Genomic DNA, 26,336 nt, shown 5'->3' on the forward strand with positions numbered 1-26,336 from the left:
GGCAGAGTAACAGCCTATGTCAGGGAGCGAGGACAGGGCCTTTCACACATGAAAGCTCTCAAATTTAGACCTTTGACATCACTTGTAAAGGAAATTTTATGTATTAATATATAGTCACAGATATACACTCATAGCCTTGAAAGATCTTCCTCATATGACTCAATACTTTTATCCTATTTCTGGACCACACTCTTTATAGTGTACTGTAAATTTAACCATTTCTATAAATCTTGTAATTATTTTGTGAATGGCACGGTTATATTGCTTTGTAATTTTGGTGTCTAAAAAACATTAAGGTGTACCATAATTGTTATAAATCTTGTTTTGCATTTTTCTTCTAAAAATGTGAGTAGTTTAGGCCTCTCCTGATCTCTGAGAGCTCCTAAGTTTGGAATACAGTAATTTATGATTTAGAGGGAAGCATAAATAGATACCAGGAGGCAAGGTGAGACAGACAGAAGACCAGGATCAGATTTACTATGGCAACCTACAGCACAATGGAAGTCAGGACCAGGCAGAAGAGGACCCAGCAGGTGGTCACTGGGTAGGATTGGGCTGCTTCTGGAAGTAGCCTTCCTGCGTGATCCAAATTCCTGGGGGAACCCCTGAGTGCTCAGAAGTCTCCCTTCCTAACAACATCCTGTGGCTCACCTGTGGGAAAGGAACGTAATTGCTGAATAATTAGTCCATGAATCATTGAGAATTGAGTGGAGTAAATAATGAGGAGGGATGCCCTTTGTGTTAAGAAACACATTTAATACTGGAAGCCTGAAATTCAGGTAAAACTAAATCATGAGGTTGTTATTTTCAGGGCCTACATCAACCTGGAACTGTACGTAATTGATTAAAACAAGCTGTGAAAAGAACACATGTAAGAGGAGAAATTTCTATCAGCAAACAGCTAATATTGCAACTGGAAAATTACACACAAACAAAACCGATAGCAGACAGAATCACAAAGGGGGGTCATTTATTACACCTGTCTTTCTTCAAAGTGGCTCACCCCATACTAAGGAGAATTAGTCATCTCATGTCTTTGAGTCATCTCAAAGAAAAAAATTTCCTCCCCTCCTCACCACCTACTCACAAAGTGGCCCGCTTTTGGTGGCTTGCTGGGCCCATTCTTTCTTAACACCCTGTGTCCACTTGTAGCTCTTTGAGGTGGGGACTGTCTCTTGCACAGTTCATATCTGCAGTACCTAGTACAGCATCTGCTGTTCTCTCTCTGATCCTTGTGCTTAACTGGCTCTCGTACTCACCACCCTCCAGCCAGCTACAGAAGAGCAATGGGTTTCCCAAGGAACCCAGGCCACTCTCCTTTTACTCCCAGCATGCTTCATGGCTAATCTCTGGCACCCTTTTTGGGTATCTGTATGTATTGCCCTCTTTGGTTTCTGTGACTATTTTCCATCTACCTCTCTAGTTCCATGATCTGGGCCCAGTAGAACCTCTCTGGCCAAGTTGACATTTTCCCCAGAGCACCTGGCTCATACTAGTATGTAAACAGATTCATTGAGTAGGCTAAAAGTTTTTTTTTTTTTTTTACTGCTTTAACACATTCAAATAATTTTCTTTAGAGCAGCCTAGTCATAGCTCATCTGTAGAGATAATTTTATTTTTTAAAAGAATTAATTAGTTTCACATTTATTGAAGGCCTTTGGTGCTGAAGAATTGCACCAAGCCCTGGAGCTTCAAAGCCCTCTCCTTCTCCTCCCCTCCTTCCTTCCTTGTTCCCACATATTCAGTATTTTGCTAAGTACCTAGAGATACAAAGATGAATGAAAGGTAGTCCTAGCCCTCAGAAGACTTTCAATCTAGTTAGCAACTCAGAAAAGTAAACGGAGAATTAAATTACAAACAGATGTGGTAAGTGCTGTGCTAGGGGTTTGCACAGGTACTAGGAGTGTGTGTGTGTGTGTGTGTGTGTGTGTGTGTTGGTGGTGGGAGTGTCTGTCTTAGCCTGGGGAGGGTCAGGAAAGTTTCCAGAGCAAGTGACCCTGGAGCTGGATCCAAAGAAGTGGGATTTGTCTAGGGTAGAGGTTTTGGATGTGCCAAACAGAGAGAACATTTCATGCAAAGGTCCTGAGACAAAACCCTCCTGGTGTGTGGGGAGAACTACAAGTGGTTTGGTGTGCTGTGGAGCAGCCAGAGATGAGTCTGGAAATGTCTTCAGGGACCAGTTCATAAATAGCCTTGTGTGTGGGGCTAAGGAATCCTGAAAAGGGTATGAAGACTTTGAAGAGTTTTATGTTAGAGAGTGCCGTAATAAGTTTTGCACTAAAAAGATATTTGGCCAGCTATAATGTAGATTATGGACTTGAAGGGCAATGAGCAAGCCTGCAGGCCTGGAGTCCAGTTAGGAGGCAGTGGCAGTAATAGAGGCATGAGTTGAGAAGAGAGAGACCCTGCCTTCCACACGCTCACAGTCCAGGGCTGTGAGAAATCATTTACCATAAGAGAGTGAGGTCAATGTTAACAGAGGCAGATGCACAGCATGGTGGAGCACTGATTGTCTCTCTGGTCTGCATGATTTTAAGTTCTTTTTGTCTTTAAAATTCTGCAACTCTTGCCTATTCTGTTCTGGGGGTGATGCTGTCCTCTGAGCCTCTCTGCTCTGAGGGTAATGGTATATAAAAGACGAACCATGTAAGAATGTTCATAGTAGCACTGTTCACCAGAGAGAAAGCCAGGAAACACCCCAAATACCCATCAGTGGGAGAGTGAAGAAATAGACTCTTGCAGAGACGAAATGGAATAATCTGTACAGTCAGAATGAATGTAACTACAGCAATGACACAACTCTATGAATGAATCTTAGACATATAAATTTAAGTGGTAGGTCCCAAAAGATTATATACAATGTGACATTCTTTTCATAAAGTAAAGATATAACTAAAGTAAAAAATATATGCCTTAAAGGAATATATAATAAACATACTAATTCTAATTACTTAGACAATTATTTATTATATTATCATATATTGTTACATAATTAGAATTAATTATATTAATATAATAAATCTATATACATACATATAATAGAACTATAGGAAAAGAAAAGCAAGAGAAAGATGGACGCGGAATTTGTTACTTGGGTGGAGAAAAGCATGAGAATGAAAGAGAGGGACCGCACGGTTAGAGTAAGTTATTGTTAATGTCCTAGACTGTGTTTTGGGTGGCGGGTTTGGGAGCTAATTATATTATTCAAAATAACTAAGTAACTAACCAAATAATAAATATAAGAAAGCCATGTATGGATCTTTGATGAGAAAGTGCCATAAACAGGAATATGATTTATCTGATCCAGTGCCTCTGAGCTCATAGAAGAAAAAAAAAGATAAAAGAAAGAAAGGAAGCAGGCAGACAATGATCATGGCGCACGTGGGGATACTGTGGGGCAGGGTTGGGGATGAGGAAGTGGAGAGGGCCAGGAAACCCCCAAATGAGAGGAGAAAAGAGAAGAACCTGAGAAGAACGTAGCCTGAAAACACAGGAGGGAGGGTAGGGAAGGGCTGGGCCACGCTGGGGAGCTCGGCAGAAACGGTCAGATGGCTGCGTCCAGCCAATAGAATCCAGTAATACGTTGGCATTTCGTGGTGAAATTCCTTCTGAAAGCCTCTTGGAGAGAAATTGAGCCAGGCTGCCACACTGTAATTCAAGGAGAGCCTTTGTCCAGAATGACAAAGGAACCGAGTCAGATCTGAATTTTCCACTATTAACCAGAACTGGACTACAGCTTCAGCCCTTGTTCAGTAAGCACATCCTGCTGGAAACGGAGCCAGCTGCCTCCCAGTTTTTCTGTTTCCCCCCATATCCCAGGAACCAAATCAGATTAACATGCTGGCATACTCACAGTTTTATGATGTCTGGTCCAAACAAGTGAACCACTAAATAGCAGGTGGTCTTCAAGGACAGTTTTTCTAAGAAAAATAAAGAAGGGAAAATAGAATCTTTTTTAGGATGACAAATTTAATGCATGAGTTAATAATAATCATCTTTGCTAGGAATTGAAGCTGTGATTAATTTATCATTAATTCAAGTGATTAACCTTAAGGGTTTGGAGGAAATGTTATAGTTAATGTTTCCATTAACATATTTTCATCTCAGGTTTATTTAAATGCCACTGTGTTGACTGTATGAGCTAAAGAGTACTAGTTTATAAAAATAAAATTTATTAAAAATTATAAAAATACATTTAAATTCTGGGGTTTTATTTTTTTTTGTACGGCAGGGAACATCTGACTGCTGGTGAAGTTCTCATATATTGAAGTTGAAAGAAACCGGCCTTGCATTAAAGTAAATAATCTGAAATATAGCTTTGTTAAAAATATTCTTCTCTGGTGTTCATTTGGGAAAAAAGACTTCACGTCAGCTATTTGGTTTTTGCTGTTGTTATTTCAGAGATAAAAGGAGACTAACTGTCACAGGTGTCCCTGCATTGCCATCTACACCTGAGACCACAGACACACATACATATCCATTAACAAAACAATCTCCTTCCCCCCACCTTCCTCTGTTATGAGAGTACAGGAAAGCTCTGTGGGTTGATCTGTTTGCCCAAGGAAATCTGTTAACTCTGGTCCTGTTTCTCCAGTTTGTGAGTCTACTGTGGAACTGTGGTAATTCCACTTAGGACCTGAGAATAGGTAGGACAGATGGGCTGTCCTGGGAAGGGTTGGGAAACTTTCCCTGAGGACAATTGATCTTGTCATGCTTGTCTCAGAGAGGGCTACCCACACCTTGCTTGTTGGGTAGAGCAGTGAAACAATGGGATCCATATGAGGAACTTTCTCTAGGACTTCACTTTTCCCCAATGGTACATAAAGTAAGTATTACTTTTATATTAAAACAGATATATTCATAGGACTTTTAAAATTATTTTATTGAGGTCACATTGGCTTGTAACATTGTATAAATTTCAGGTGTACATCATTATATTTTGGCTTCTATACAGACTGCATCATGTTCACCACCAAAAGTCTAGTTTCCACCATCACCATATCTGTGTGTCCCTTTATCCCTTTCATCCTCCCCTTACCTCCTTCCCCTCTGGTAAATAGCAATCAGTTCTCCTTATCTCTGTGTTTGTTTATCTTCCACATATGAGTGAAATCATATGGTATTTGTCTTTGTCTGACTTATTTCACTTAGCATAATACCCTCAAGGTCCATCCATGTTGGGGCTAATGGCACTCTTTTGTCTTTTTTTATGGCAGAGTAGTTCATAGGACTTTTTTACAATAAAGTATGAGACTTCAAACACATTGTGCTTTTGAAGCAGGAACTTAAAACTGTATCCCCACATTACTATAGACCTTACATAAATAAAAACTCTGAGGGAATACTATGAATATCTGCATGGCAGCAAATTAGATAACTTAGATTAAATGGACAAATTCCTAGAAAGACGAACTGCCGTAACTGACTCAATAAATAAACGATCTGAGTAGACATATAGCAAGAGATTGAATTAGTAATCAAAAACTTCCCACAAAGAAAAGCCCAGGACCAGATGGCTTCACTGGTGAATTGTACCAAACACTTGAAGAAAGCATCTGAATAGATATTCTCCAAAGATATACAAATGGCCAATAAGCACATGAAAAGATGCTCCACATCATTAGCTATTAAGGAAATGCAAATCAAAACCACAATGAGATTTCACTTCACTCTCACTGTAATATGCTATATAAAAATGATACATAATAACAAGTAATGATGAGGACGTAGAGAAATTGGAACCCTCATACACTGCTGATGGGAATGTAAAATGGTGCAGCCACTTTGGTAAACAGTCTGACAGTTCCTCAAATGGTTGAGCATAGAGTTACCAAATGATCCAACAATTCCACTCCTAGGTATATACTCAAGAGAATAAACAGTATATGTCCACACAAAGACTTGTATACTAATGGTCATAGCAGCATTATTCAAAATAGCCAAGAAGTGGAAACAAGTTAATCCAAATATCCATTAACTAATAAGGGGATGAACAAAATGAAATATATCCATACAATGGAATATTATTCAGCTATAATGAGTAATGAAGTTCTGATACATGCTACAACAAGGATGAACATTAAAAACATTATGCTAAGTGAAAGAAACAGTTACAAAAGACCACAGATGTATAATTCCATTTATGTTAAATGCCCAGAATAGGCAAATTCATAGAGACAGAAAAGGGTGCAAGGTTCCTTTTTGGTATAACGAAATGTTCTAAAATTGATTGTGGTGATGGATGCACAACTCTGTGAACATACTAAAATGTGAATTATACATTTTTAAATGGGTGAATTTTATGGTATGTGAATTATACCTCAATACAACTATTAAAAAAGAAGCCAGTACATATCCTCTTCCCGCTGGGTGCTCCCTTTTAGGGGCACTGCAGTGGAGAGTGTCAAGAAGCTCTGAGCTCGTAAGACTTAGAGATCTGAGATTCAACACCAGCTGACTGGCTTCTGACCTTACTCAGGTAGCTTCCTCTCTCTGCATTTCAATTTCCTCATCTGAAAAATGTAGGAGGAGAATTCAGCCTCTTTCACTACACCATCTTGGAAGTTTGGAGAATTATGTAACAGATATTCAAAATTATGTGAACTTGGAAGGCACTTTGGAAGTGAGTTTCAAGTATTGCTAATGTAGAATTAGCTTAGCCGAGAGCAGAGCAATTTAAAAACCAACATTAGAGTGTTCTTTGATAAACTTGCAGTATTGCCTGAAAGGCAGAGAAAATTCATCTTCTTTCTGGTAAAATAAGAGGTGTTTGCATGTGTGTGTATCATTTTAGAACCTTGTTTTGCTCAAGTTGAAGTGAATGGCTGCTGGGTTCTCCTCACCCTCTGAGCGGGACCGTTTGAACAACCAGTTTCCTCCAAAGGATTCTGCTATCATCAAGAGTAAGAGGCTCCTGGAGCAATGGCTAATGTGGGACATGAGATGGCCCTCTGAGGGCTAAATTTTAGATGCACACAGAAGAGTGCAGAGCAGAGATATGCAAAGTCTCTGGAAAAAAGTCAGCCATAATCAGATGGTAAGCTGACTGTCACTGATACAGCTGAAGAAAAGATTGGCGCTATCATATTGCTAGTAACCTATCTGATGTAAAATTTATACAGTTAAACCGTGGCTGTGACTAGGAACGTACAAGAGCATATAGCTTCTACAGTCAGAAGGACTTGGGACTGCGTAGGAAAAAAGTTTTGGCCATTCGCACGGGCATCATCATCTGTTTGGTGTATCCACACGTGTGTGTAAATAAAATCTAGAACATTCCTGGTTGTAAGTCACCTTCATGTTTACCTTCACTTCCTCTCTCATAAAAATCTTTTGAGGGGGTGGTTGTTTTTACTCTCATTCTATAGGGAGGAACATTGAGGTTTAGGGAGATTAAGGCTTCACCAAGATCACATAAAGTAAGTGGTTCAGTAAGAGGTTAAAATCTTTTACTGCAAAAGTCCGTGTTATTTGTAGTATGCATTTCAATGTACTAAGGACATTTTATTTGCTGCCTCACCTACCTCAGGTATGGCAGATACTGTTATACACTAACTATTGATGAGAAATTCGAGGTGGGATGAGATGAACCAACCACAGAGTTAGTTTTGTGGCTGTATATTCTAGGCTGCATGTAGATTTTCAGAACCTGCAGAACATGAGGAGAGTTGCCTTGTTCATTTTAAGTCTACATTAGTTTTTAACTATCATATTCCATGGAAATAAGATTTCTGCATAAGTGACCCAAGAAAGTAAAGTTCTAGCAAGACTCTCAGGGCATATAAGTCTGCTGGCCCCTAGTGAGAATGATTCCATTAATCACTTTCCCATTAACAATTCTCACATTCTTCCAAGGTGTTTACTAATGAGAGCCAGAGGCAAAAGCAGTAGGTGAAACTGAAGGTCGGAAATGCTTTGCACAATTTGAAAAAATTGTCTTCCTGCGCACAGGAAAGGCCAACATGATTTACTGAGTGAGTATTCTCAAGAATGTTGCTTACATGCTTTCTCTGCTAAGGTTATATTTTCTGTACTTGTTTAGCTTCAGAAGTAAAAGCAATACTACTTAAAAATAATTTTAAAAACAATAAGTGTTTGTTGATGTGCATAACTTCACTTCCCCTTACCCCCATTCTCTTGGCACACCAGACAGAAGGCAATACTGGGTGCAAGTAGAAACTATGGCCAGGCCTATTATGTTTTCTAGAAGGAGAAATCCTTAGCTAAGTGACGGATTATCTTTGTCATCCCATACAATTCTCATGACCATTCTGTGCACTGTCTTCCACACCCATAAAATGGAAACAATAATGCTCACTCTCCCATTATGTCTGTTGAGTGAAAGAGCCTTTAACATGAACTGGATGCCTTATTTCCATCCAGAGGTAAAACGTTAATTAATAAGATGAAAATAACCCCAAACAGCCTTCTTAATCCTTTGAAATTCTTCCAATTGAAAGGTAACCTACTGTTGAAAACTGAAATACCGACTTTGCTTCACTTGGTGAAGTGCCAGCTTCTATTTTACCAGAATTTAACTTTCAGCTTCTCCTGTTACCTCAGCAGACTCTGAAATGTTCCTGTTATGAGTCAGAAGGAGCCTAGATGGTACCTTGAATACCAGCAATCTTGGTTCATATCGTTTTATGTTTAGCTATTATGTTAGGGGAGGATAATCTAGGAAATAGGATTTTTACTCAGCCTTTCATTTTTGAACAACCAAAACTTTGCCTAAGAAGAGATAATCAATCTCAAAGTACAAATGGTGGTATCTGTCAGTGTGGTCTATTACACAGAAATGACAACCAATCAAAAAAGTCTTAATGATAGTTATGACTGTTTTTAATTTTTTTCCTTTTTATAAAATGGTAATAATTTCCTCTTCTTTCTGTAATCTAGAGATGTGAAAATATAAAGTAAGGTTTATAGTAGATTATGAATGTCCAATAATAGGAGGATGGATAAATAAAATATGGGATATTTATATGGTGAAGAACTATAGAGTAATTAAGAGATTTGACCTAAGTCTATATGTCTTAACATGTATAGATCTCAAAACCATAACATCGTGAGAAAAACAGAAGTTGCAGAGCAATACGTATAGTTGACACTGACGTAAAATTAAAGTCCCCACAAGGGAAGATTCTGCAAAGATGATGGTGGGGGCAGCAGACTTTTGGAATTTCTTTGAATCTCTACCAGGGGAAAAAGATAAACCTTCTGGACAAGAAAACCAAAAACCCATGGACAATAGTTACAATAAAAGTAGGTATCTCCAAAACCCCCAAAATACAAATAGGCAAGGATGAACCACTCATAGCCACAAGACTTATGAGTTATCAATGTCTATGTGAGAGAAAGAAAGGGAAGCAATGAGATGTCAGATACCCCTGAGAATAGGAGAATCCCCAGATAGCCCATAGGTATTGACTAGAAAGCATGGTGGGCCAATTAAAGAGCAGCTGAGACTGGGAGGGGTTTTGCCCACTGTAATAGCAGATGAGTGCAAAGGGCCCATGATTAGAAGGACTAAGGGGCTAGAGTGGTCAGGCATCTACAAATTCTAGAAAGTGACCTGCCAGAGCTCCCTTCTAGGACAGGGCCCACACTGAGGAGAAACTGCTGAGTTTGGAATCAGAATTGAGCTGGATAGAAGCAAAGTAGAGAAAATCCAGATTAAAGTGGGTGGAGGAACAGAGTCAGATAATCTCAGCAAGCTGCCGTGTGTGTATGTGTGTGTGTGTGATACTACACAAAAACAAGGAAAGAAGGAGTTCTGTGCATTTAGAAAAGCTACCCTGAACCAATTCTCTTTCTAAGAGTTTTAGAAAACTAATTTCACATAAAAATGAGCAACAGAAATGTATCTAGGTCAACTCCCATACAAAGTTATTATGAGAAGGAAAAAAAAAAGAGAATATGGCACAAAATCGCATCCCTACAGATAGCAAAAGCATGCCAGAAAGTAATGCCAAAAAAAGGATTAAAACATAACAGTGTATTTCAAAATGAGCTAAGAAGCATTAATAAAATGATATAAGACATGAAAGAACAACAGACATCAGAATTAGAAAAACTCAGACATGGAATAAAAGAACTCAGGGAAGAATACAAGATTATAAAAGAAGTGAAGTCTAAACTAGAGTGAACACAAGAGGGAGTGAATACAATAGCTGACGTCTTAAGAGACATAGAAGATGAAAAAGAAGAAAACTTTCAGAATAAAAAATAAATGAAGAGATAAAAAGTATTCAAGAGACAGGCAAAATATCAAAGAGAGACAAAGAAGTTTCAAAATACGGATAATAGAAATCCCTGAAGCAGCAACCAAATCAAGGAAACTGAACAAACACTAAAAACTTTCCTGAAATTATAAAAAACGTATTTGAAACCACATATTGAGAGAGCACACTGCACTCCTGAGTATATAAATATACAACAGCTGACATCAAACATATTCTAGTTAAATGACTAAATTTTATAGAAGAAAGAAATAAAATCCTTTGAACTTCTAGGCAAAAACAGCAAGTGACTTACAAGGAAAAGAAAATTAGATTATTATTAGGATTTTTAACAACATATTTAAGATACTTAGGGAAAGAAATTGTGTGCCAAGGATTTTTATATTCAGAAAAACACTGACTTTCAAGTATAAAGGGCACAGACAGTTTGTTATCAACATGCAAGAATTCAGGAATATTGTTCTCATGAGCCCTTCCTGAGGAATGAGCTTTAGACAACAACTCCACTAGAGAGACAGCCACATAAGGGCCAGTGGTGAACATCAATCATATAGTTGCTGATGCGACTAAGACTAAATGAGGATGAAAAGGGAATGGGTATTGTATGTAATGGCTATATGTCAGATAATATAGCTCAAAGATTCAAAAGGGTGGAGAAATGGGAAAAGCATATGCAAAAAACAATTTTAACTGCTCTCAATGATTATAAAATATATTAATGGTAGTAGTATTCGAATTGATATTCTGAGACTGCTATATGTGTAATGAGGGATAGGTAATTATGGGATGAGTAATTATGGGATACTTTAATTCTAGCAATCCCTTTGTCCTGGAGAATTAGGACTTTGAGTGTGGAAAGAAGGAGATACAGATATGATACAGAAGAGATTAAGAAAAAAATCCTGTAGCCTTGAATTTGAATTTGAAGTGTTAATATGAACTCATTGGTTATTTTATCTTAAAATTATATATGTAAATGTATATATGTATATTTTCTATCACTATTTACTGAAGAAGCCTAGAAAGAACTACCAACTCAGTAGCAATGAGCATTCCTATGCACCCAGATTGTGGTCTTAAAATAATATTTCCCACTAAAAGAAACCAGAGCTTATAAGAGAAATAACTGATTTCATGCCTGGGGCTAGAAATGTACAAGACAGAGCTGGAACACCCTGTCATACCAGTTATTGAGAAAGCTAGCAAGGGTTACTTAGGCTCAAAGTTTACTGAGTCCTCAAAAGGATTCAGGAGCCAACCTGAAGAAGTTCCCATTGGTTAAATATGAGACAAATTGAGCTTCAAAAGGATAATAATGGAAATAGACTGAAACTCATCAAATACATATAAATTTATGAGTTCACTACGTTATTTTAAAGAAAACTAACTGACTACTTTGGGATGATAATAGACAGGTAATGAATTATTGAAGAACTGGCAAAAAAAGCAAAAGCATCAAGCGTTACCCTGCTTTTCCTAGGATGAACATAGGAACTGTGAGCAAAATGTCTCTAAAATATGATGATGATGAGAGAAAGTGTCTGTAATATATTTCAACTACTAAATGCAATACAAGTGATAGATTAGAACAGCACCATTTTGCAACCCCCTATGAACTAATAGGTCTGGACATGGAGTATCAACAGCTGCTAATATCACAAAAAGAGAAACCACTTATGATGGTCTCCTGAGGAAAGAAAACACCACCACTTATAGTGTTGCCAAAGAAATCAAACTGGAGTATGATCAAGCCTCTGGATCCAGTGGCCAATTTTTGGGAAATACAGAGCACAGAGAAACATATTCAATTATACCACAAGCAAGCAGTCAGCAAGATCCAGACTATGGGAAACTCTACAGGGCAAATGCCACAGCTAAATTACAAGGAAAAGGAAGGGATGGAAAGGAAATTTGTAGATTAAAATAGACTTAAAAGACACATCAAGACTTTTAAAATTGGGCAAGACCGTGGCATCTGGGGATGCTCAGTTGGGTGAGAAAACTATAAAGCAATGCAAGGAAAAGATTACAGTAAAATTCAAGATGTTGTTCTTTTAGAGGGAAGGAGGAATTTGTGATGGGATAGGGCATGTGGATGGGGCTTCTGGTGTGGCTACCTAGCTGTTCCTTTTTGACCTGGGCTATGTTTACAAGGGTGTTAAAGCTATACATTTATCTTGTGTAGTTTTCTACATTTATTTTGTTTTCCCAAGGAAAGATTAAAAGAATCACCCACAGGGGCCGGCCCCATGGTTTAGTGGTTAAGTTTGGCACGCTCTGCTTCAGTGGCCCAGGTTTGCAGGTTCGGATCCTGGGTGTGGACATACACAACTCGTCAGTCATACTGTGATGGTGACCCACTTACAAAATAGAGGAAGACTGAGACAGATGTTAGCTCAGGGCCAATCTTCCTCAAGCAAAAAGAGAAAGATTGGCAACAGATGTTAGCTCAGGGCGAATCTTCCTCAACAACAACAACAAAAATAACCCACAGAACACTACTATACATTGTTTATGGATTCATATGAGTGAATGTGAAAGTATAAAATTTGGCGAGAACAATACCCATCAAGTTCATATGAGTGTTTTCCTCTAGGGAGGTAGGAGAAGAAGGGAACTAGAGGTTGGGGGGATGCCAAAGGGTGTTTCAAGTTTATCTGCTACGTTCTAATTCCACAAAAGAAATATGATGTGAATACGTCAAAATCTTGGTAATGGTTAATCTGGGAGTTTGTAAACACACGTGTTTGTGTATTATCCTCTCCTCGTCTTTATTTTTGAGTTCTAAAAATATTAGCTTGTGAATGTACATTGTGACTGCAAGCAATAAATTCTCTGAAAATGTGTTGGTGCTATTGGCATAGCGTGCTATATAAATCGAAGATACAATTGCCATTAGTCCAACTACCTTACTTAGAAACAATCATGTGGGCATCCTTGATGAATTAGTTCCTTAACATTAAGTGAATGAAAATTCGACTCTCAAAGAAGTTAATTCATTGTAACTGTTCACTTAACAGTATTCTATAAGAGAAATAGAATCAATATTTTCTTTCTGCTGAGCTTGAAAGACAAATATACAACTTGTTTAAACCACCGATCAGTTCCTTCTTTTGCGGGGTGGGTAAGGGATTTTACTGAGATCCAGTTCAAGTCAATGGAATGTTCCCAGATTATTTTCCCATTTGGGGTTTTGAGATCAGTTGTCTTCTCAGCCTGAAGCTCTGTGTTGGTAGGGCTGACCCTAGCCCTAACCCTAATCCTAACTGGGTATGTATAGGTGGTCAAATTAATATAAATCTTTGAAGATTATTTATTATTCATTATTTTGACCTTCTTGGTACTTAAGTCAATGATTATCAGGTGGGAAAATCATTATAAATGTAACACAGGAAACAACAATTGGCCATTCAAAATTTTATTCCCTAAGCGTCTGAAGCAATATCATTCTGCCATGATGGAAAATAAATGTCAGAGAAAAAAACTGCCTAGAGTGTTTTTTTGTGTGTGTTTATTTTAATTTCTATGAACCCCTAAGAATATCAACTCACAGAAATAACACAATCAGATTTTCTTCCATAAGTGTGTATAGGATGTAAACTCACTCCTGACGACTCACAAGTGAGAAAAAACGCAGACCAACAGCTGAGTGACCCCTTCTGTACTCACCAGGCAGGTAGCTGCACAGTCTCTCCATTGATGCCTGGACCGTGGAGTTGTGAACCTGGGCAAGCTGTTCAATCATAGACACCACCAGCACACACCCTGCAAGGGAGCAGAAGAACATGTCAGCAAGGTCACCCAGAACACTGCGCTGGAGGGTCAAAGCAGAGAAAGGGGATATATGTGTGTCCTTAAGGACACCAACCTCTCCAGAACAGAGAACTTTTATCTGCTATTTGCCTTTTAACATCTACCACATTCACAAATGCACTGTGAGCTATAGTGAAATGTGGAGTGTGGTAAGAAGATGGTGGGTTTGGGGGTCAGAATGACTGGTTGTCAGTCCAGTTTTGCCGGTTGTAAGCTATGTGATGTTGGGGAAGTAATTGAATCTTGCTTTATTTCTGTTTTTTGTCTATCACATGGGAGAAACAGATGAGATTTAAAGGAGAGAGTGCAAGGAAAACAGCCCACACAGAGCAGAAGCTCAACAGACATTGGCTTCTCTCCCCTGCCCTTTCCTTCCTTCTGCAGTGGTCGTCTTCCTTCTGAATAGGATCATTCCCCTCCTACATATTCTCAGCCTGTGACCTGGGGTCAGATTTTTAATTTTAGAAAAGCAGTGGAAATTGCCCAATGTTTGGAGTCAGAAGAACTGGAATCGAGTCCTGTCCTTGAATCTTAGACCCACCATCCAGCCTTTCTTTTTTTTTTTTTTAAAAGATTTTATTTATTTATTTTTCCCCCCAAAGCCCCAGTAGATAGTTGTATGTCTTAGCTGCACATCCTTCTAGTTGCTGTATGTGGGATGCGGCCTCAGCATGGCCAGAGAAGCGGTGCGTCAGTGCGCACCTGGGATCCGAACCCAGGCCGCCAGCAGCGGAGCGCACGCACTCAACCGCTAAGCCACAGGGCCGGCCCATCCAGCCTTTCTAAGCCTTGGTTTCCTCACTGCAAAGTAGTGGTAATAATATGTTTCCCACAGGGCTGCTGTGATGATTAAATGTGACAACAGTGCAACTGAATGAGCCTTTGAAATCATAACACTATTGTAAAATATTATTTTACCTCCCAGCTACAAAACACAGTGCTTGAAAGCATGTACCAACATAATAAGTGTCTAGAAGGAACCTTGGATTAAGTTAGGAATATATTCCTTCAGCTACCTTGATATATGGTAAGGTGTAAAGGCCCAGAACTGATAGGCTTACACCCCTAGAAGGCTCTATCACCAGTCTTGATCTCCTGAACTGCAGGGGAAGTCCAAATCTCCTTTTTCCAAAAGGAGGGGACTCTTTTTTTTATACACAAGGGGTTGGTTGGTCAAAGATCAGTAAGTCTGTGAGAGGAAATTGTTAGGCCTTGTTGAGATAAGAGAAGTGGCACTTATTAGCAAGGTTGTTTTCCAAGGAGGCAAGAAAAGGCTTGCATCCAAATGAAGAAGTTCCAGGGTGCCTGGCCCAGCAGTAAGCTCACTATTATCCATCTGCTCAAGGAGCTGGGAACCCAAATACGCATGCAGTGTCATTAAAATCAAATTCCCACCAGGACTCCTTGAGAGAAGGTGGCTGATAACAGATGTGAATAGTACAATGGGGCTTTTCTAGACAGAAAGAAATAAAACCTTCTGTAAAATGTGAGATTGCCAACAAAGAACGAGAGACTTCTACCTTTCTAGACACTGCAACATTTGACAAGGTTTTGGCCTCGATTGTTCTGTACCCTCAGATAAAGCTGGGCAAAGCTGGACTCAGCAAATCTGAGACAGTGCGATCCTGATAACCACAGTCTTACTGCTCTGAGAGCACCTACTTACTGGGGCATTTATCAACATCAACGATCAAGGTTGATTAGATGTGCTTTTAACCTAATCCATGCATTGAGAGTTTTATTACATTGCAACGAATTTAGTAGCTGATACTTATTAATACTCAATGGTTTAAAAAGCATTTTTATTTATATTTTATTTTAAAAATAACTTTTCAAAAATACAGGTGGAATGCAATCTCATTTTAGAAAAATTTAAAAATATCAGACAGTATAAAAAAGATAAACGTCACTCAAATCACCCAGAGATAAGCAAATTTCACTTTTATTTTAAATATATAAAATATATTTAGTATATGTTCATATTTTCAAAATTTATAATACACTTTTACACCCTGATTTATGTCTCTGATAGTCATTTGTTAAGTTAGGTGGAGCTAAATTTTAGTAATTGTTGAATAAAAACAATTATAAATAATTATATTGCAATGTGATAAGAGGATACAGTGTGGTATAGTTGAAACAGGGAGGATCTAAAATAAAAAAAACTTGGGTTCAGATACTGGATCAGTCATATACAAATGATGTGACTTTGGAGAAATTACTGGGGCATTTATCAACATCAACGATCAAGGTTGATGTTGATCCTTCTGGAACTTCATTTTTAAGAGGTTAGAGTTAGACCGTAAATTCCTTGATGGCGGGAATGGGGCCTTACTATCTCTAGCTTTGAGTGCCTGAGACAGAGCCTGGTTTGAAGTAAGGAGACAAGAGGAGTTGGCTGACTTGCAGCAACTGACTGGAGAGCCACCTGAGTGACATTTCAGCTGTCAGTTGCCGGAGGTCTCCACAGGAAAGGGTTAATGGATTCACCCGCAGTTGTGTTCTGGCTCAGTCATCTCCCTGAGGACGTCGCTTACTCTCAGTTCCAGTGTCATTACAGGAGGTGGCTCCATTCTGGTGTGAAACAACCAGTGCCCTCTCTTGAGTTAAACAGTGGATTCTGTAGCAAACGGTCATCACATGCAGTTCATGATCAAAGAAGACCATGGTGGAGATTCGGTTGAGATCTTGCATAGTAATCACTTCACACAACGTCTTATCAATGAGCTGCAGCATTTGGCATCCAGAGTGGACTGGAAGCATGGGAGATGTGGGGATGTGGAAATAAAATTAAGAGACCTGGCACAGACACCAAACAGAGGAAATTGCACTATGAATTATGCCTGAGGTCTAGCCTGTTGCTGTTATGATTTTACATGTCTTCTTAAAAATTGTGGAAAACTGTGATTACTCCAGATCTGGCTTAATGCAGTTTTCATTTATTCAGAACATTTTCAACACGCACCTTCAAAGAAAAGAAGCAAATGACAAATAGCCTGGGTGATTTTAGTGATTGAGAGGGAACAGGAGCCTTCAGGATACACCCTAATAGTTCCAGACACATTGTGGGACTGGATAAATATCTGTCAAAGGAATAAGGTCAGGGAGCATGTTGGGGTGAATATAGACTTGATGCCATTTTCTTGCTCAGTAAGGTGATGAAGGAGCACACAAGGACAATTGTGGATTGTTGTGCTGCCTTAGTTTCCCCTAAGTGACCAGTCTTTGAGACACCAAATATTTGGAAGGACCAGAAATAAGCACATGTTACTCCCCTCAGAAAAGCCCATCCCCTGTAGTGAACTCATTTTATCCGCAGCCCCCCTCTAGTCTGAAAGGCTCTGTTTTTTTCTGTATGTTATTTTTTACTCTCCCCTCCTTTACCTACTTAGCTCCTATGAATTGTTCAAGATTCTCTTCAAACTCCAATGAAACCTCACCTTATTCCCCCAGTCAGAATTCATGGCACCCTCCTCTCCATTGCCCCAGGGCTTCATACTCATCACCCAAGACTAGTATTAAATGCTACTGTGACTTCCTCCCCTCTAGGCATCATCCTCCTTGAGGGCAAGGTCAATGACTTATTCTTCCACTCCAGGGCCTACCACCATGCTTGGTACATGAGCTCAGTACACATTCATTGGATGGATGAGTGAGAGAAAATACTCTTGGGAAATTCCTTCTATTCCTGTGGAGAATGGGATTGCCTCTTCATGGAGACATTCATAAAAAAACCTATGGAAGGCTAGATGTATAGCTAAAGAAATTCTGCCAGTTGTTCTCTTTTCTCCATCATGGAGGCAAAAGCTACATATAGATTGCCTGCACATCAGAGGAGTCTTCCAAGACTGGCTTTAACAAAGGAAGTACGCATTCAGCCAAGAGTTACTGAGCAGCTGTTCTTGGCAAGAGATGGTGCTAGGGTTTGATGGGCCCCTGGTGAGTAGAATATGATCCTTGTCCATAGGAAGCTCACAATATAGCTCCCAAATTTACATAAATTGGATGGCAAATACTAAGTGAGATGTGACTTGGAAGAAACTTTAAGGCAGAGGAAGTGGGAGAAAAGGCATCCCCAGGAGAGGAAGAAGACTTGGTGGCCTGAAAGAACATGGTATATTTCTCCATATTTTTCACAATTTAATTAGCATCAAATTTTCTTCCTCATTGGTACCTTAAATAATAGTTTCTTACAATCAGTAGCATAATAGGCTTGATGGTATGCAAGAATTGGAAATCCACAGTTGGTTCAGTGTAGTAGGAATATTGGATGAACATGGGGCATAAGGGAACACTTCTTGGAATTTTTTCTTGAGGAGGCTCCATTCTTGGTGACCCCAGTGATTTCAACCTTGCACACTATTTCCTTTCCTTGAAAAATTCAACTCCAGTACATATATGTATTTGTTTTAATCCATGGCTTGGAAGGATGAACGCAAAGAGAATTGTGCTGCTCGAGACCAACCTGCGTCTTTGTAATTAAAGGTGTAGGCTTTTCTTCTGAAGTTTATTCAAAGGAATCCCATCAAGGGCTATTATGACTTTTGTGACTCCTTGGTACTGCTGCCTAAGTTGGAAATCATAAGATAACTAAATAAAAGGATAAATAAAAAGGAGGCAAAAAAAGTTCAGCCATCTCTGAAGATTGGGTGAATCTTGCCACCATCGTCACTCTGCCCAGTGAAGAGTTATTATGATCAAAAGGACCCCGCAGAAAAGCAGGTAATGGGGTTTGAAATACGGAAACGCCCAGGTTGGGCTCAGCTTTGATTTGAGTCCTGCGCCCTTACACATCTCTGCCCATTTCCAGGGGGCTCAACTCCCCTTCCAGCTGGATTGTTGATTTAGCGTCTGCAGCGCGGTGTGTCCTGAATCCTTTAGTGGTAAGAACGGATAAATTGACTTTGCTACAGTTTCTAATAAGAGGTTTCACTGTCTTGACAGGCTAAAGAATGTTTTCCCTGGGAGAGATGCATGGGCAAAGTAATTCCTCCCATTACAGACTATTCTCTGGCTGCTAATAAAAGCCTGGCTCTGCTAAAGCGAGTTTGTCCAGGCTACTGTTCATTTAGGAAGTGATAAGAGTGGGCGAGAACAACTCATTTTGCTCAGTGGTCGCCAACTGAAATCTCACATATGGAAAATCTCTTCTCACCTGACGTCTGAAAATAATGAGTATAATAGAAACAGACACTCCTGATAGTGGAAAAGAAGCAAACAGGCCCGAATAAAAACACCTGCCACAGCGATCTGCTTCTGGACACATACCTCAGGTAGACTGCAGACTGTCCCACGGAATCCTTTTGAAATGAAACACAACTCTTGAAACTCTAATTATAATCATATCTGTGCTGCCTGAAAAAGCAGCCAACTGCAGAGAGCGGTCTATTAAATTTCCCATTTGTCTGAAGCCCACACTTCATTGAAAAGCCTTGAAAGCACCTGGCAGTTGTCAGAGCCAGGGTGGGCATGACTACACTTCCTTTTTAACCCGAGTAGGAGCATAAATAATTCATCACATGGCTAGAGGGTGCTCTACAGTTTTCAAAGGGTTTTTGCATACATTATCATCTCATTCAAACTTCACAACACCTAGATGAAGGGATTATTACTCTCATTTTACAGATGAGCAAATGGAGGCTCAGAGAGGTTAAGTGCCTGGCCAAGTATGTAGCTAGTAAGCAGGGGAGCTGGGACTGAACAGAGTATGTATTGAGTCCCTTCTAGATGCCAGGTGCTGTGCTGGGCTCTGAGTATACGCTGAGAACAAACTGATACGGTTCCTGCTCTCTTAGAGATTATGCTCAGTTAGGGAAAAGTGACCGTAAACAAGTAAACAAACACATAATTATAAGTAATTTTAGGTGTTATGAAGAAAAGGAGCGGGGTGAAGTAACAGAGGGTAATGAGGACAGAGGCAGTATAAACCTTCTTAGCTAGAGACCATAGAGAAGATTTCTCCGAAGGACATGTAAAAAATGGCTAATGTAATGGAAAGGATGGAGAAGTGTGAGGACCCTGGCCGGGCCTTGTAGGCAGGGGGAGCTGGTACTCACTTGATGGCAATGAGACTAGGGAAACCTGGTGCCAGGACCCAGTGGTGTGAGATGAGGTGCAGGAATAGGCAGAGGCCAGGTCCTTGGGCTCTGTAGACTGCAAAAGAGGCAGGGATTCACCCTGAGGGCAGTGGGGAGCCATGGATGGGCTTTGTGGAGGGGGTTGCTGTGATCTGATGTGTCTTTAAAATATCATGCTGGCTGTCATGGGGAGAAGTGGTCTTAGGGGGCAAAGAGAAGAGTAATGAGATGAAGTAGGAGGCTATTTTGGTCCTGAGAGAGATGATGAGTAGAGTAGTGAGTGGCAGTGGGGATGGAGGGAGAGAGATTTGGGATCTGTTGTGGAGGTTGACTTGATAGGATATATTATGAGTTGATGAGAAGAAGTGTGAGGAAAAGTGAGAATCAAGGATGACCCTTTGTTTCTGGTTTGGGCTCCGGGCTGATGTAGAGCACAGGTTTTGGAGTCACGCCACACCTGGATTTGAGGCCCTGCACCCTTGTTGGATCAGCATGAGTTTGTCAAGTGCATCCCCTCAAGCCCCCTCCCCAAGGCTCCTCCACAAACTCCTAATTCTCTTCTCAGATTTCACTGGTTGGGTAGGAGTAGAGGATACGGTTTTATATGTTGTAATTCTAATTAACAATCACTGTCCTAGGCTTTTCTCATGTTGGCAAAAAGAAAAGGAAATAAGAAAGAAAAATATGAAAATAATCACCTAAAATCATCCTGCTGCAAGCCTTGTGTCCCTAAGATATTAGTTACTAAGCTAGAGATGGTAGCACACAGCCCAGGTACGAATGCTGCAACTTCACCCTTTTCTTCTGCTTCCTCCTCTCTGAGTCTGGAAATGGACAGAGAGAGGCGGGTAGGAGAAGGAAAAAGAATAGGAGGAAAGAGAAGGGAGAAGCTATGATATAGCAGAGAGTAGAATTTTGGAGTCAGACAGGGCTGGGCTCAAATCCTGCTTCTATTACTTATGAGCTGATATATTTGGCAAGATGGTTAACCTCTCTGAGCCTAGATTTTGGTACCCACAGAATGGAATAATGTCCACTTATGTAGTACGTTAAAAATGACCACAAAATTTTTGCACTTCCTCCCGTGAAGAGGTGGTGTCTATTACCCAGCTCTTCGAATCTGGCCTTGTGACTTGCTTTGATCAGTAGAATCTAGGGGAAGTGACAGCACATCTGATCTGAACCTAGGCCTCAAGAGGCCTTGCAGCTTCCACTTTTGTCCTCTTAGACCATTATAGCCATGTGCTTGAACGAAACTGCTGGAGAAGCCACATGAAGGGAAACTGAGGTGCCCCAGCCAACTAGCAGATTTGTGATTAAGGCCATTCGATATCATCCAGCCCCTGTCATTCCACTATCTACCAGCTGAGTGCAGCAGCAGGAATGAGCCCGGGGGACATCAGCTGAAGAACCACCAGTGATGTCCAGCCAAAAATTGCCAGCCCACAAAATCGTGAGCTAATAAATGATTGTTGTGTAAATGTAGGGTGTTTTGTAATACAGAAAAGGCTATCTGATACATCTGGCAAAAGTGTTGTGAGGATTAAGAGCTACAACACATAAAATGCACATGGTACCTGGCACAGAGCAGGGATTTAACAAGTGTTAGTTCCTCTCCCACTTGCTGAGACCACCATAGGGCAAAGACATATTCTCCATGAACACTTTTTAGAATAGAAGCTCAAAAACTTATCTTTGAAAAACATGTTGCAATTATTAGCAATGTTTTTACTTTTCTATGGCTGAATTTTCTTTTTATTGCAGATATCTAAAATTTTCACTACATTTGGGCAGATTAGGCTCTGTGGCCTAACTCAACCACCACCAGGAACATTGTTCTTATGAGAAAATGCTCAGTGAGTTCCAAACTGCCAACTTTCCCAAGAACATTGGCAATGAGAGAGGCACTGTACTGGGCAATTACTGGTGAAAACAAGAGCCGAAGGCATTCCAGGGTGAGCAAAGCCCGAGCAATGGCAGTGCGAGGAAATTAGCAGGCTGTGCTGAGAGATGTAGGATGGTTGGCTTGGCTAATTTAGAAATACACAAAAAATTAATAATACAGAAATGAGAGTGAAGATGCCAGGAGCCTTTCTGTCCTGTTATTTATTCAACACATACTTATTAGCACCTACTATGGGCTCAGAAGCTTGAGGATATAAAGGCGAATGAGAGAAGTCACAGACCAGTAGGGAAGACTGAAGACTAGATAAACACTTCCAGCAACCTGTTAGGGCTTTGGGAGCAGAGAGGAGGATGAAACTAATTCTGCCTTTGGTGAGATATTCCTGCGGGAGCTGAATCTTAATGGATGGGAGGATCTCATTAGACAGAAAAAGACAGGCAAATTCTTCCAGGGAGAGAGTAGGAGCATATTTTAAGACCTAAGGTGAGAAAGAGAAGAGTTGGCCAAGGCTTAGAGCCCAGGTCCATCAGAAAGGAAGAATGAGAGAAGTAGGAAGGGGCCAAATCATGAAGAGCCTTGAAGGTCAGACTACAGAGCCCGGGCTTCATGCTGTAGAGTCTAGAATGTAGATCAATGGTTTTGAAACATTTTGCTCTGTGCCCCCTAAAACAAATTGGAAAAACTATGTACCCTTTCCACATTTAATAGATATCAAAATCTAATTAATGGATATCAATTTAAATAGTTCCAAAGGATATAATTTCAGGCATATTGTAAGTATTACAATAGAAATATTACATTAATCATTTATACGTATCCAAAGGAATCTAAATACTATAGTGATTTTTACTGTCTCACCCACTTAAAAGTATACAACTGAACTCTATCTACAGTGAGATATTTCTGTTCACAATTCCTCTCCTTGAATTCATATTTCAATGAAAAGTCCACTTCTTTGAATTTTCTTCCAGTATAGAATTTAATCCCAATGTTACGTATGTTTAGAGTTGAAAATATTTTGTTGGTCTCAACACTAAAAATAAGTATGAAATTTAAATAAAAATTTTAATTTCCTGTGAATATAATACTCTAAATATTAAAAAATTATTCTGGGTAGAGTTTTCTTTATTAGTAAAATTAACTTATCTAAACAATATGTATTGCTAATTTGATAAACAATTTCTAAGTAGTAAAGGTAAAATTTTATTGGAATTGCACCTCTTAATGAGACGGTTGGGCCTTTTTAATTAGTACCTATATTTGTTGAAGAATATTACTTATTCATGTAAAGAGTCAAGGTTCAGCATAGCTTCTGTTCTTATTTTTCATTTTTAAAGAGGTAAGTTCTGAGAAAACATGTTCACTAAAATAAGTAGATGAGAGTAGACGGACTTTTTTTTTTTTGTGAGGAAGACCAGTCCTGAGCTAACATCCGATTCCAATCCTCCTCTTTTTTTGCTGAGGAAGACTGGCCCTGGGCTAACATCTGTGCCCATCTTCCTCCACCTTATACGGGACGCCGCCACAACATGGCCTGACAAGCGATGTGTCAGTGTACACGCGGGATCCGAACCTGCGAACTCTCAGGCCGCCAAAGCGGAGCGTGCAAACTTAACTGCTGCGCCACCAGGCTGGCCCCAGAAGGACTTTTGATATAGTAATGTCACTCAATTCTTTAACTCCTTCTAAGTTAAATGCCAAAAATCTTAGAGAGATCTATTATTGAAAACTATTTCAAATGACCTATCACCTGAAGGCTCTATTAAGTCCCCCTTCAATTGTGTTGAAAGCAAAGAACTAGAAACCACCTGACTTGCAAAAACATTTGTTACCTAGTCAATGGAGTCTTTCACTTTTTCAATTTCTGGGCAATATAAAAAAAAGTTTTGCTACGACTTATCTTTTAATTATATCTATTACTACCTCACTTAGAGAGACCTTGTTAAACCTAATATACTCAGAAAGAATTGGGAAGTTGAAATATTGTCCTTTTTGATACACTTTTGCCTATATAACATTTTAAATAAAATCATTTATCTGAATGCATACTTCACACATATTTTTGTCAAATGTTGGAGTTGCAGCTTTAGTTCATTCAAGTTATGAAAAATATTCTCTGTGTAACCCTAAATAGCAAAGCCAGATCTTATCATTAAAGAAATGAGTCAATCAGATTTTCTTTCAGAAAAAGTATGACTTCATTTTTTCTATTCACTTCTGTGTTTGAATTCTAAGATGGATAGAGATAGAGGGTGGATGGATAGAAAAATAGATGGATGAGTGGGCAGGTGGTGGATGGATGCATGGATAGATGAATAGAAAGGATAGACAAATGATGGATGGGTGGATAGGAAGATAGGTAGGTAGGTAGGTAGGTAGGTAGGTAGGTAGATAGATAGATAGATAGATAGATGGATAGATGGATAGATAGATAAATCTTAGACTATGTCCAGTAGTCTACATCCACAAACTTACTTGAAAAGTTTTCACCTGCCAGCAAAAGCTTACTACTCCCATATTTCTTACAAATGTTTTGTTGAAAGAAAAAGACATTTGCTTTTAGATTGTCTACTTAACAATCCAAATTTAGGAATAAATAAAAATAATAAAACAAGACGCAAATTCCATAAATATATACCTAGGCACTTGTGAAAGGAAATATACCAAAATATCAGTAGTGATCATTTGGGTTTGGGTGTTAAAGTTGATTTTACTCTTTAAAAAAAAAAAAAAAATCCTTCTGTAGTTTCCAAAACCTCTGTGAAAACCATGTATTCTTTTGTAAGTAGAAAATAACAATAAATCGTATTTTATCAAACAATTTCTCACTGAAAAAGCTTTTTAATAGTTGCCTTCTACTTTAATAAATTTTAGGAAAACATGAAATGACATTTTCTAGACGACCTCCCTTGTTTCAACTCTCTGCTAGGTGTTTTTAGAAACTATATCTCATTTAATCCTCACAGCACCCACACGAGATTGGCACTTCCCATTTTACAGATGAGAAATATGAGGTTCAGAGAGGTTAAGCAATATATCTAAGGTCTTTCAGATAAACGGTGATTCAACCGCTAACTGGCTAACTGGTTATTCAAATCAGATCTATTGAATTTTGTAATCTATACGCTTCTAAGTGTCACACCGCATATGTTAAAATATTGGATTTTGAAAATGAAAATTATCAAACATGTTAATTAAAATAATTATTGCTATACTGAAGTCTATATGATTTGCTAATATTGTCTCCTAGTCTGTGGCTAGCTTTTCACTTTCTAATGATATTTTTCTGGAGAGCAAAGGTGTTTAAATTTAATAAAGTGCAATTTATCAATTTTTTCTTTTTGTATAGTGCTTTTGGTGTCATATCTGAGAATCTTTGCCTAATCCAAAGTCACAAAGATTTTCTGCTGGAATTTTTATAGTTTCAGTTCTTATCTTCAGGTCTATGATTTATTTTGAGTTAATAATTGTGTGATTTGAAATAAGAAATCAGATGGTGTCAGTTCTCCAACAGCGTTCTTCAAAATTTTTGGCTATTCTGGCTTTTCTGCATTTCCATATAAATTTTAGGATCAGCTTGCCAATTTCTACAAATAAAAAGGATGTTAGGATTCTGATCAGAATTGTGATTAGTCTATTTGGGGAGTGTTGCTATCTTAACACTATTGAGTCTTCCCATCCATTAGCATGATCCATCTCTGCATTTCTGTAAAATGTTCTTTAACTTCTTTCAGCAGAGTTTTGTTTTCAATATAAAGTAACTGCATTTCTTTTGTTTAATTTATTTCTAAATATTTTTTATTATATTGTGAATAGAACTGTTTGTTTTAAATTTCAATTTTGGATGTTTGTTGCTAATATAAACAAATATAATTGATTTTTAATGTTAATCTTGAATCTTGCAACCTTGGTAAACTCGCTTATTGGTTCTAGTAGTTTTTTTTTGGTAAATACCTTAGGCTTTTCTATGTTCAGGATCATGTTGTCTGTTCTAATATTCACTCCTTTATTATTTTTCTTTCTTTATTAAACTGAAGAGAATCTTCTATACAATGTTGGCTAGAAGTGGTGAGAGTGGACATCTCTACCATGTTCCCAATCTTAGGAGGAAAGTGTTCAGTCTTCCATGATGAGTATGAAGCTAGCAGTAGGATTTTCATAGATGCCCTTTTCCAGGTTCAGAGAGTTTCCTTTTCTTTCATAATTTGTTGAGAGGTTTTAACATGGATAGGTGATGGATTTTATCCAATAATTTTTCTATTTCTATTGGGATGGTAATGTAGTTGTGGCCTCTATTCT

The 26,336-nt window shown here is 38.9% G+C and overlaps 1 protein-coding gene across 1 annotated transcript in view; it reads right to left on the minus strand.

Annotated features, from left to right (window-relative positions):
• Positions 1-26,336, minus strand: part of AOAH (acyloxyacyl hydrolase) — a 188,646-nt gene that overhangs the window by 148,157 nt on the left and 14,153 nt on the right. The window contains exons 2-3 of the mRNA XM_004418824.3: positions 13,911-14,006; positions 3,854-3,920 (exon numbers count right to left, since the gene is read on the minus strand). Of these exons, the coding sequence (XP_004418881.1) occupies positions 3,854-3,920; positions 13,911-14,006 (163 nt within the window). The remainder of the gene's footprint in view (positions 1-3,853; positions 3,921-13,910; positions 14,007-26,336) is intronic.

The sequence above is a fragment of the Ceratotherium simum genome, chromosome 1, assembly GCF_057802395.1.
Source record: "Ceratotherium simum simum isolate JZ-2026a chromosome 1, ASM5780239v1, whole genome shotgun sequence".
Taxonomy (NCBI): Eukaryota; Metazoa; Chordata; class Mammalia; order Perissodactyla; family Rhinocerotidae; genus Ceratotherium; species Ceratotherium simum.